The following is a 13,093-nucleotide window of genomic DNA, read 5'->3' as shown; positions in this document are numbered from 1 at the left end:
AAAAACTTTTACAAATGAATAGCTCTTCACCACTACCATTGCACTCTTATATGCCTGACTTCTTTGTGCCTCTCTACAATTGGACTGGGATCATCCGTCCATTATCTTTAAACCACTTATTCTTTTTGGGATCACGGGGGACCGGGGGGCTGGAGACTATCCCAGCTGTCATTTGGCAAGAGGCAGGGTACATCCTGGACAGGCCAGCAGTCTTTCACAGAAAGGCATATACAGATAAACAACCAGGTTTCACCAATTAACCTAACATGCATGTTTTTGGACTGTGGGGAAAAAAACCTGAAGGAAACCCACACAAGCACTGGGGAACACGCAAACTCCACACACAGGTCCACTGAAAGATGCTACATGTAGGAAAGCACTTTTCTGGATGTAATATAGGTTTAAAAGACATTGAAAGCTGTCATCCTTGCTTCGTGAGCACACTGAATCCCACACAATGTGTTTCTTAAGGAAGCAGCATGAGAAACGATAAACTGATCCCCTTGCTCCCTGTCACTGATAAACACTGCTCTGTGTGAAAGGCAACAGACTGAGAAACAGGAATGCTTACTCAGGCTTTTCTTATATGAAAAAAGGAGGAGGGAGGAATGTGTAAATAGGAAAAACTAAAATCGCAAGTAATCTGACCCAGTTTTTTCCGCCTGGCTCTCTGCTCTGAGCTGGTGATGCAGGCAGTTTTTCTATTTATCCTGGTGGTTCAGATTGATCTCACTATGAAGGAAAGAGAAGAATCTCAGGGGAAGGCTGGCCTGTTATTAACCATTGTTTATCACCGCCCATGCACATATGTGTAAGCTGTTTTTCTCACAAAGAAAAGTGAATACACTAATTTCTTTCTGCATGAGGAATATTATTTTTTCTAGATTTTTGAGTACCTTTTATACTCTATCTCTTTATTGATATTGATAATGATGTTGTTCTATATGTATACATTTTATTTTTTTCATTTGCACTTCCCTTTAATGTGCTTCATATACTACGATAGTTAATATCAGATTTATCCAGAATACATTCAGCTCACAGTAGCTGATTTCTTGTTGTACGTCGTAGGCAACTTGCTTTTTTTTTTTTTTTTTTTTAAGGCTTTTAAAACCTTTTATTTTAAAGGGCTTATGACTGACTGGTGAGGAGTCCCTGGTATAGATTTTCATATCCTTAAGTTAGACAGCTCATTTTATAAATTCAGCTGTTAACTTCAGCTTTGTACCTATGCCATTTACAAAATACTTTAATTCAAGTGAAATGAGAGGCTGAGATTTTTTTGTGCTTTTTCACCACAATATTGGACTGTGTATTCTGAAGCTGAAAGACTGGGGAATAAACTTGAGTGGGGCACATGCAACAATGATCCCAAGCTGGAATTGAATTGGGAGTATCCTGGCCCCCTTTGTGGGCGACTGTGGCACAGGAAGGTAGAGCGGTTGTCTACCAATCTCACAGTTGTTGGTTCAATCCCCGGCTCCTCCGGTCACATGTCGAAGTGTCCTTGAGCAAGACACTGAACCCCAACTTAGTTGCTCCCGGTGAGTGTTGGCCAGCTGCATAGCAGCTCCCCCATCGGTGTATGAGTGTGTGTGTGATTGTGAGTGTGAATGGGTAAATAAGAAGCAGTGTAAAGCGCTTTGAGTGCCAATAGGTAGAAAAGCGCTATATAAGTGCAGACCATTTACCATTTACCTCACTCAGTGAAAGCTGAGATTGGCTTGAGGACGACCACAATCCTTAAATGATAAATTTAAGTTATGATAACACTTATTTTCTATATTATCTGTATTTTGAACAGTTCTAAAAACCATCATCGAATTGGCTTTATATACAGTGGATAACTACATCAATCTGTAACCTGGATTCATTTATTAATCTGTGTCATAGACCTCTGTTGTTGTCCAAAAACGATTAAAAACACATTACCAGATACAGTGTTCCAGTGGATGGTATGTTTATTTATTTTCAGACATGGTTCATTTAAGGACAAATGCACTCTTAAAATTATTCTACACCCTGAATAGCATTACTCATAAGAGCACACATTTGCATCAGATATTGTCTCAAGCACACCTTATAAAACCAATCAAGGGCTTCATTAGTTACATCAGGTATGCTTGAGATAGAACACAATGAATTTCTGAAGTGGCTAGGGGTTTATGGAGTTTCATGTTTGACTGCATATTGGAAATAAAGCTAAGTCAAAAGAATTGTTTTAAAAAAAAATAAATAAATAAAAGGTAAGAGACCTAAGTCCACCAAGGACAAGTATTGCAAGATTCTGGAGAGGCTGTCACAGTATCCTGACTAGAACTTGATTTATTTATTTTTTTTAAATGACTGCTGGGATTTAACAAAGATGGTTGCAGCATGCAAGCCCAAAAATATTGGTAAACTGAGGGTCATTGCCCATGAGGAATCCGCTAAGATGCCTCAAAAAACCTGCCAAAACCTGGTGTCCAGCTATGCATCACATTTGAAGCTGGTCATAACTGCAAAAGGATGCTGAAGAAACTTCTCATGAAGGGATTAAGCATTAGCACTGAGATCTTGTGCAAGCACAGCTGAAGCTCGATTACTCAGATCACGTGAGAGCAAAGCTCTGGTATTTTGTCCAACTTTGAAAAACATTTCTCGACCATCTCTTTTGAAATAAAACAATATGTCGATTGGAGTGGTGTGTCTGACTAATGTGTTTATATTGATTATGGAAAACAACCTAGGTCTCCCACAAGCTACTTTAATTTGGAGACTGACAGCGATTTCCTGTGAGTGGAGTTGTTGGTTTTTAGTGTCTGTATGAGCATTGCTGAACATGCAGTTAATATAGAAAACTGAAGTTGTTTTAGGTGAAAATGCACTGCAACCAATTTTGTATTTGACTAAAAGTAAATGGAAAAATTGCTATCAAACAACAAAATGCAAGATAGTTATTAGTGAAATAAAATATATAATTAAAAAACAATTTGCAATGTCAAAAATGTAATCATCATCAAAACACAGCTCTTGAAGCTTTGAAATCTCAAATTGGTCTCTGTGTAGGGTTAGATTGAGGCAGCTGCCAAGAATGGAGGTGTGTTTAAAAAAAAAAAAAACTGCTTCATTAGGACCCACCTCAGTACACAGGGGCAATTAGGCTTTGAGAGGAAATGCTTTGAGCTCCAAAACTGCTCAGTACTTTCCACCTACTGCATGGACTGATGAGAGCATATACACCGAGAAGGTGGGAGTATCAGAGTGTTGTGTTTCATGATTTTAAGGGTGTACTGCAGCTTTATTTTTGCTATATTAAAACACTTCAGTCCAACCATAATTTATCTCTAAACTCAAATATCTTATATTGCCAACATTTATAATAAACTATATGCATTATCCTTTCTTCTTGGTATATCTACAGAGGGGTGTTTCTTTAACTTTTAGATGAAATTTAAAATTATTTCATATCTGATCAGAGAGCAGCATTGTGCCTTAGGAGGAGGGATGCACCAATTTATCGGCAATACTACAGCACATTTGGTCCTAATTTTTATGTTTGCTCCTGCAAATCTGAAGACCGTTTGAATTATGCAACATTTGAATTGCCGTATAACAATTGATACATTTCAAGTTGCATTATGGGAAATATAGAATTCATTCTTTTTAAGGTTTGACTCAAAATTGATACCAAATGGCATGATAGCTCAGATTATACTTTTTGTAATTGTCACTTTTGTCAATCGTGTGTAAGCCCTGTACCTATTTAAAGTGTATTTATATGTCCTTATTGTGTCCAGTGCAGTGTTACGCCCAGTATCCAGTGTGACAATAACTGGACTTCTGACCGTTGCATATTTAAGCAAGTTTTTATTGTTGCAATGAAAAACTTTTCCAAATTACTGGACTACATACCATTAATAACATAAAGTCACTCCACAATTAAAAAACCTCTGAGGCAGGTAAACTGTGGTATTATTCCTGATATGTATTGATTATATTATGGGATATTATCACCACAGGGCGCTCATTCATTTCTCAGAGATGTCTGAGCTTCAGATAAACACATCACTGTACATCCTTTTCTCTACTTTTTTGGAATTGATTTCTTAGACTATGTGTCACCTGTAGTTGTCAGTTTATCTGCATATAATAAGATAAGAGAAATGAAGTCGACAGCAGGGTCACATGTTTGCATAGTTCTGGAAGAGAAGAGGAACAGAAACCCCCAAACAAAATAAAAACCGAAATATTTTATGAACAGGGGTATTTTGAGTTCTCAGCTTTGGATTTCTGCTGGAAAACAGTGTGCTCTCTTTTAGTTGGTAACTCCGAAGTAAAGCACTTTAGGGTAGATTCTGGGGTCTTCATCACAAGTAAGGGTAAAATGGAACATGAGATCAAAAGCGGGATTGTTGCAGCTTTAACAGCAATGTGGACATTGTTTCATTGTACTGGACCATTGTGGTAAAAAGTGAGTTGAGCCAGAAGATCATGAGGGTAGTGAGAAAAAATATTAGATCATGAATACAAGCAGCAAATTCACTTCCTTCATAGGGTGGCTATGCTCTCCCTTAGAGATGGCCTCGGGTATCGCATTTAGCCATCTGGAGGAAGCTCAGAGTAGAGCTGCAGGACCTAGTTGAGGTAGTTTGGACATCTTATTAGGATGACTCCTGGGCACTACCAACTAGTAGATGACCTGAGGCCAGACCCAGGTCATGGACATGGATGCTTGGATGCATGGAAAAAGGAGGGCAGCAGTATTGAGTTTAACAAAGAAGGAAGCAGCTTTTGGACTGGTTCAATTACTAATTTATTTTAGAAATGTTGCAACCATCATTTGCTCTGAGTCTAGGGATTGATTGATAGATTTGTGTGTACTGAGCATGAGGCCTTGTCTTAATGGGCTACAGTCTTATACAAATATCCCACCTTATAAAAAAAAAAAGGGGGGGGGGGGATGCAGTTTTTTCTCCCTGTAATCAAATCTCTCTTGATCTTCTGTGAAAAAATCCTCTTGTCAAAGCTGGTCCTGCTAGGAAACAGACCAAAAAAAAAAAAAGAACTAAGTTAAATGAAAGGACACCTGAGGGCTTTAATCTCATGCTAATGCCTCGGTCTAAGGCACAGAGATGGTGGGTTGATGCAACTGACACACACAATGAATCACAAAGCTGACACACTGCATCACACCTTTATCGCACTTGTTGCTCTGGGACAATAATGTTTTTGTGTTTTTTATCAAATCAAATATTCCAGCAGTCCTAATTTATCTCATGTGAAATATTTGACTACTGATTTTAAAACTCAAATGTGTTTATTTATTTATTTTTAAGCAAGGTGTGTATCCCAATTTACTACTTCTAGGTTAAATGTTTATTTTTATGAGGTAGTAAAATAGTTATGGATTCAGTGTCAGTGGACTTTGTGTTTCCCCTTAGCTGTGATTGATGCACTTTCATGAGAATGTGTTTCATTCCTGGTGGATGTGCTGGAAATAATGCAGTTTTTATTTTTATTTTTTTCCCAGGTGAACTAACTGCACATATTTCTTTGGAGGGTCTGTAGTTGTTCTAGTTTAGACAATGCAATGAATTCACCATCTTGCTCATGTTGATAGTTGGAGCTGCTAAAAAACCATCAACTTCCTCTACTCAATATGTAACGATAAATGTATCATTTTCTCTTTTTTTCACTACTACTACAAGTGTAGACAAGCCTGAAGAATGTGACACAGTACACAGTTTAGAGGAGTTTTAAATAGCTTCCAAACCTACAAAACATCTCCACAATAAGCACCCTGCCAAAATTCTTGTAGCATGTATTTTTCAGAAATGGGCCTTAAAAGCGTGCAGTCTGGGTTATTGTGTGAGTTCTTGTTCTTGCACTGTCATGTATCAATGCTGCTCATATCCTTGCAACAATGTTGAACGTCAGAATGGTTTTGAAGCATTGGTAAGCAAAGATGACATTCCCCTATAAAACCACCCCACTCCCACATCAGTGCTTGTCCTTTTATCCTACTGTTTGTGAATTTTCACAGTTGGATAATATGATGACAGGCAGGGGAAGATAATGTCTGTATAAAAACAATCCTTTAACTGCACTTCTTATCACTTCTCTGGGTATGGATCTATTGAATATGCAAAGAAGAAGAGAGTGCTTATCTAGCCATCTGCATTGGACACATCGGCTGTAAATGAAATGGGTTTATGGGAAAACAAAACCGTATGATACATGCCAAAGCCGTGCTGAATATTCTCCTTTGTGCCCTTGTTAGGAGAATTCTTCAAAGCAATAACTTGCTACTGGTAAAGAGCCATTACATTGACCCTTTTTTATCTGGGTAGTAAGTGCTGTTTTAACTAATCCATATAAATGAAAACCTGTTGAGAAGGGTAGAATTAACATTGACTAGTCCTGGTCATGCTTTCACATCTTTGAGCAAGTTCTCTGGGGATGAGACCTTTGGATGTTGACTTTAGCCTCAATAACTTGTAGAAAGTTTTTCTCCTAAGAAACCAAGAATATTTGGTCAGAGTCTTGAAAGTTGACTTGATTATTCACTTCATTACCACCATCATCTGTCTTCTGTGCTCTGTTTACTCCTCTTTCACCATGTACTTGTCCATTTGCCTTTTACTCCCCCTTTTTCCCAACTCGTCTTAACATTTTTCCTGTAAGCAGAACTGTCATACTTGTTTGAAGTCTGCTTTGGGATGCTTTAAGTAGAGTTTTTGCTGGTACTTCTTTATCAGCAGAGATAGTTACTTTGCAACATGAGATTAAACTGTAGTCTTGCTCTTCCTGTAAAAGTTTTCCCCAGTGTGGCCTTTCTGGATGCTCCCTTGGGTGTCGTTTGCACACAGAATCACAAAACATATTGTGACTAACACAGATTAATTTTTTCTTATTTCTCTCTAATGATGTGTTAAAGCAGGGCTAACTGCAGGCAGTTTGTTCACCAGCGCTATGTAACATATCCTACAAATATCCCTAATGCAATTACACTCTCATCGCTAATAGAGATAATATTTGAAAATAACATCAACATCTTTGCCTATAACAACTGATATCTTATTATCTTTTTCACTCTTAACTAATCTCTCTAACTAAACTCTGGCATTTTGCAAGAAACAGAATTTTGTTCCATTCACAAGTTTTAATTTCAGAAAGTACATGCAGTTGTGGAATTGGTCAATTAAGTCGCTGTGGTGCCAGTGTTCACTCTAATTAAGGGCCTAATAGTTGCATAAATAACAAGAATTCCACTGGTGATTATAACATGTCAGGTCAGGCCCGCCTCACTCATTGTCATTGACAGCACCTTGACTCAAAGTGCTCTCGGTTGAGCCTCCACTTATTCATATGTTAGCATTTTATTGACTACTGGACCAGCCAAAATTCCTGTATTGTATAACATCCCCATGAAGATCAACTGAAATAAAGTGTTTCATAATCCTGTTATCCAAGGACTTAAACTGTGTCAAATGTATGTAAATAGATACAAAGAAATGTTCAGTCCAGGACGGGATCTAATTCACTTTCAACTAGTTCCCAGCTGGACCCCATGTAGTACTTAGTTCAACAGGAATACACCTCCTAAAGGAGGAGTGGCTTATTTAACTTTTCTGAGACCCTTAGAAAAGTGAGTATCAAACCCTCAAATTCCTTAGGCCTTTAGGGATGTCTAGCAGTTTCTGCAAGTGTCTCTCATCAGCCTGTCTGTGCAATGGATTGATAAAGATTTTACTTTCTAGCAAGTCATACTACAAGAATCAGTACTCATATTGGTACTCAGTATCGGCAAGTACACAAACATAAGTACTTTTACTTAGTTGAAGCTGAACTCTTCAGCATTTGTTTTTTTCGTATTTGTGTTGTCCCACACTGTGTGGAATGGTTGGTTGGACTTTGCAGTTTGCGATGTCATTGAGTGGTGGCTGAGAACAATGTTAACTTGCACTGTTACCTGTGCAGTACACAGGTTGCATTTGGTCCAGAAAATGCTTCCCACAACTTACTATAATATTATACAAGAATCTGCTCCCAAAAAAATGCAGTATTTTCCAGTAATCTTTATTGACATCCCATATTTATGGAAAACTTTATATCAAAATAAAAAAAACAAATACCTAACCTAAAAATACATCTGATATTCTGGTACAGCCCTCCTATTAACAGTGCTTTAATTATTTTGATTTCTGTTATCTGAGGAGACAATCAGCAGTTCTTGCTAATGCAGTATGTAAATAAAGGTGAGCATATCCATGTATACAGTTGTGTATCCACTGGCTGTTGTCAGCATCAGTGTCCCTTTCGCACAATACCCAGACTCTGTGCTTGCCTCAGGTTTGGTTTGCACGTAACTGCCCAACAAGCATCATATGATGATGAGTCCATGCAGAGAAGACGAACAATGAATTTGAGTAAATTAAAATGTAATTTCATTTAAAATCTTAATACCACATTGTCTAACTGTATTTAACTGAAGGAATACACTGAATTTTATAATTGTATTAAAAAAGACACTTATCTGGCTAATACCTAATTCCATTAATACTGTCGATACTTATCCTAACACTGATCAAATAAATATGTCTAAGGGACATTCCAATACTCCTCTCACTGCAATAATTCTCTCATTTAAAGATTTGATTGTAAATTATATCTATAGCATTTTTTGTTTATAATTTAAAATTCTAACTCTAACTCAATTCAAAATGAAAATCTCATTTTACATGTTGAGGCCACTCCATGGTGTTTACAGTATCTCTAGTGTGTTAGTTAAATGCCTAAAATGTAATTAAAGTAGTTATCTACAGGAAGCTCCCTTTGTAGCAGAGTAGTATAACAACATGTGCAAGTAGCAGAAAGTAAAAGTAGATTACAAGTAAAGCCCTTTTGGATCCAGCATAAATGAATGCGGTGGGAATGTCGAGTGTGTGTGTCTGTGGGTGGTTGGATTAATAGACGAGGATCTAGATTGGATGTAATGATGCAAAGCAGAGAGCGATGGAGGAACTCATCCCTACCCATCCCCTGCTGTCTCCACTGTTAATATTTGGAAATGGGATGAGAGATAAATGGTGGGTTATGGGTGTAAAATCACACACATCAATTTTATACTCACCCCATCCATGTCTGCATTTTTTTCAAGCGTATACACTTGAAAGAAAGGGTTCCATTTCAGCTCGTCACCAATGGGCTCAGGTTACAGGATAAGTAATGGTATTGTGGTTTCCTCATTTTCTGACAATGTCACCAAATAAATATCTTAACTTATCTCATCTCTTGTCATTAGCTTAGCCTCACTTCACTGCCCCATCCACTGGGCCTCAGCCTTATGGTTTTAAAAGTTAAAATTCTTGTCAATTTGGAGGATCAGCACTGTGCAACCATTTCTTTTTAACACACACAAACCACATGGTCTGCAGGGGGTCCTTTTTAACTGTCATGTCACTGAGTCTCTCTGCTGATATTAGCTGGCATCTGACCTTTAATGAACACAAAACCAGAGCCCTGCTGTTGTGGGAGGTTAGCAAGGCTGTCTAACAGCAGTGTGGTCTAATGATTGGGGCCCTCTCAGCAGAGCCAGTGGCAGGCCAATACAAAACCCCTACACACCTCATTAGCATCATGCTAGTAAGCCACTCTGCAGAGTGTGTCATGGAGAGGCTGGGGTGCAGAAGGAAAAAGGGATGGCGTGTTTACGGCCATATCAAAGAATTTTCTAGTTACTTAATATTTGCTTTATTTGCTTTCATTCTGAAACCAAAATCCAGTTCTCACGTATCAAAATGTGTCTCCAGTATACACATTTGGAAAACATTACATTTATGTTTCACTGTTGTCAGCATGCTTTTGTCAGTGCTACAAACAAATCATTAATTCTGTTTTTATTCTTATATTTTCCTTCTCCTTAGAGCAAGACTAGAAAATTGACCAGGTTTCTAATTGGCTCTCTCCAACTGTGCATGTGTGTGACAAAAGGCTGCAGACAGGAACCCAGGGCTGAATGAATGACTGAATGAAAGTCGAGATTGTTAATGGGCTGATGCTGCCTCAGTCTGCAGTCTAAACTCTGCCTAAAGGAAATATAACAAACACAAAGTTCCTTATAGAAGTCTAAATGAGCCACTTTCCACCTTGGATTTTTTTAAAATTCAGACAGTTTCTGTTGTGGATCTGCTTTGTATGTCTTCCCTTTTTTTCCTTTCTCTTCCCCATGTGCTGTCACCCTGCTGTAATATGACTACACACACAAAAGCTTGTCAGGCAAAGTCAATACACATTGTAAATACTTATAAGCAGGTAGAAAATGCCAACTCTCTTTTGGTCTGTTTATCTTTTAAAAGGAATATTTTATTTATTCTGTATTTTAAGAACTAGCTATAACGTTTTGCATTAAACTCCTGTAATACCAAAGTTTCTAATGGATAACTAAGCATAACTAAAGTGAGGCTGGTGTTTGTGTATTTTTAATGATTTGAGCCATCAGGTCTTGGTCAGTGTTGTATGCCCTGGTTGTCTCTGTCTTATCTGTCTAGCTCTCCAGCTCTCCATCTTGCTAGCTATCACTCTTATCACTCTGTTTCTATATCTGTCTTTCTGCCTATTTCTTGTTTTGTTTTTTGTTTTTTAATTTCCTTTCATTCTCAAAGTGAACATAAAAGCATTATTGTGGCATAGGTTTTACATAAAGCACCATTGTTTGTAATGTAAATCCTTCTTTGGTGGCAGTTGACCCACAGAGTCCCACAGATTAAAAGTTTGCGGTATTTCTAAATCAGCCCATGTCATTTCTCTAGGGGCCACAAACGGAAGCATGACGAAGCAAAGGATGATGAAAACGATGTGGACAATAAGGAAGAGGTAGAAGGATTTGCTGATGAATCCTCCAAGGAGTCCAACGAGGAGGATGAAGGAAGCAGCTCAGAGGCTGACGAGATGGCTGCCGCCTTGGAGGCAGAGCTCAATGACTTTATGTGACATGGAACCTAAAGGAACTGAACAGAATCAAACCCCAGTCATCCCTGCAAGCGGTACCTAAATTTTATTTTTCTGCTTTGGAACTTGGTGTGTAGGATGTATGAGCCATGAGTGTGTACTGTAATAAAAATGAATGTCCTGTACAGAAATGACATGTTGCTGTGTAAATAAAGGCTTAGACTTTTTGTAGAATTCATATATAGCCCTTTTGGTGTAAAAAAAACTTTGCTGTTAACATTTTATTGTAAGATAAATCGTAGGAGGCATTAAATTTGATACCTGTTTTACTTTTTCTACTTCACTTTTTATATTGAGAAAACAAAATGAAATTATAAACCATAAATTTTTGCTGGTCATAAATGCCAAAGAGTGTGGGGTAGGTTTGCCAAAGCATGCAGCTAAAACTTTTACTTCCAGTTTTATTTTTTCCTTTGATGTCTTCAACAGTTTTAGGGTTATAAAGCAACCAGCAGATCTTGACATTTGAATGTGTTTTCTCAAGTTGTTTCTTCCTTCGTGATAGTGTTTGTACATTTGATAACTACAAGCTTCTCTTTTTGTGATAACTAGTGCAGTGGTGTTCTGTCACTGTAAACTCAATCCAATTAAAATCGCAGTATATTTTCGTTTTCATGAGTGTTAATTTAGCTTCCCCCTCGTCGGCCAACTATTCTATCATATAGTTCAAAAGGACAGACTATCGATTGGCTCTGCTTATACACTCTATGAGGTCCTGTTGCTATGAGGGTAAATCCAGATTACATATTTTTTCACTTAACAGTTTTCTGCTCAGGTTTTGAGATATGCATCTCAAAGGCTTCTAACTCCACCTTAGTACCATGGCTCCTAGGATGGCTATCAAAAACATACATTTACAGTAAACATGCAAACCTGTGAACCTAAAACTAAACTAAGCAGACCCATGGCGATATATTTCTGGGTGAAAGAACAGCTTCCATCTCAGCATTCCCAACAAACATCAGTTGTTGGCAATGCCTAGTGTGAGTATATGATTGTTTGGCATCACTGAGTGTATGTCATCGAAGAATTCTAACCAGTCAATGATCTTCCTTCATCCGCAATTGAGATTTACGAATATGTTTTGTAATTACTGTAGAATAAGGCAGGAGAGAATATGTTTGAATTATTTTGTACTAAAAACTATTTTCTTTCAAATCCCTTTCACCTACTACAACCAACAAATACCACTTTTATTTTTACAGTGATTTATCCTGTTTTGTGTTCTTGGTGGTTTTATTGTGATTTTTTTGATCAAAGCAAGTGGCATGTAAAGTATTTGTAAGGTCTATTTCCTACCTGACCTTCAGAGAAGAGATAATTTCGTTAAATAAAGGTGTTTCTAAATTATCAGAGCTGAATTCTTGTCTGCATCTTCTATCACACATGAGATAATTTCTCCTGCCTACAAAGTCCATTTGCGTTTGATGTTTTGTTTTTGCTGGATTTTAAACCTTAGAATGATTATCTGAATGACACTGTTAGACTCCCACCAGGACATGCTACTTAGTGAAAGAGCTATGTGTCACGAACACAATACCAGAACCATTAGGCCTTGTTCCATCTTGCAAGCAACAGTTAGTACTTTTAAAGGCAGGAGGGAAATGAAAAGACTGAAAAAATAATTTGCATTGTCCATTAAACTGTCTTTTCACTCTAAATAGATCAAATGGGATTGTATGTACAAGTTCAAGCCGTAACCCAAACCGAATATAACCATAAATTGGTGTTAATTGTTGTAACGCCTGTGGGGTTTAGCAAGTGAAAGAAAGATATCTGTGATATTATGTTATCGTGTCATTAATAGCCCTTCAGGTATGGCTACACAGGAAGCAGGATAATTCACACACAAAATCTATTCAAAGTCCAAATCTGGTAGTTCTTTTATTGTGTAAAAGCCAGTAGTGGGCTGCCTTAAAGCCAAAGCACAGATTGAGGTCAGTCCAGTCCAGTCAGTTTTCTGATCAGAATCTACTTTTTAATCTAAATTAATACATGACGACTTTGTATTATAGCTGAGAATTAGTGTTTGAGGATCCATCATGGTTCAGTCAAACCACTGCTTTTCAGTTTACTTCAGCTGATTTGGTGTTGAGTGTTA

At 37.7% G+C, this 13,093-nt stretch overlaps 1 protein-coding gene across 3 annotated transcripts in view; it reads left to right on the top strand.

Annotated features, from left to right (window-relative positions):
- Positions 1-11,603, top strand: part of ctdp1 (CTD (carboxy-terminal domain, RNA polymerase II, polypeptide A) phosphatase, subunit 1) — a 58,179-nt gene extending 46,576 nt beyond the window's left edge. For 2 of the 3 annotated variants that reach the window (XM_067507851.1, XM_067507842.1), the window contains exon 13: positions 10,794-11,603. In XM_067507851.1, coding sequence (XP_067363952.1) covers positions 10,794-10,974 — 181 coding nt within the window. In that variant the 3' untranslated portion in view covers positions 10,975-11,603. Of the gene's footprint in view, positions 1-9,908; positions 10,766-10,793 lie in introns of those variants that run through there. The other variant, XM_067507860.1, reaches the window with a different exon arrangement.
- The last annotated feature ends 1,490 nt before the right edge of the window (positions 11,604-13,093 follow it).

The sequence above is a fragment of the Channa argus genome, chromosome 1, assembly GCF_033026475.1.
Source record: "Channa argus isolate prfri chromosome 1, Channa argus male v1.0, whole genome shotgun sequence".
Lineage (NCBI taxonomy): Eukaryota > Metazoa > Chordata > Actinopteri > Anabantiformes > Channidae > Channa > Channa argus.
The sequence above is the reverse complement of the archived record's forward strand: the minus strand, read 5'-3'. Positions and strand labels throughout refer to the sequence as shown.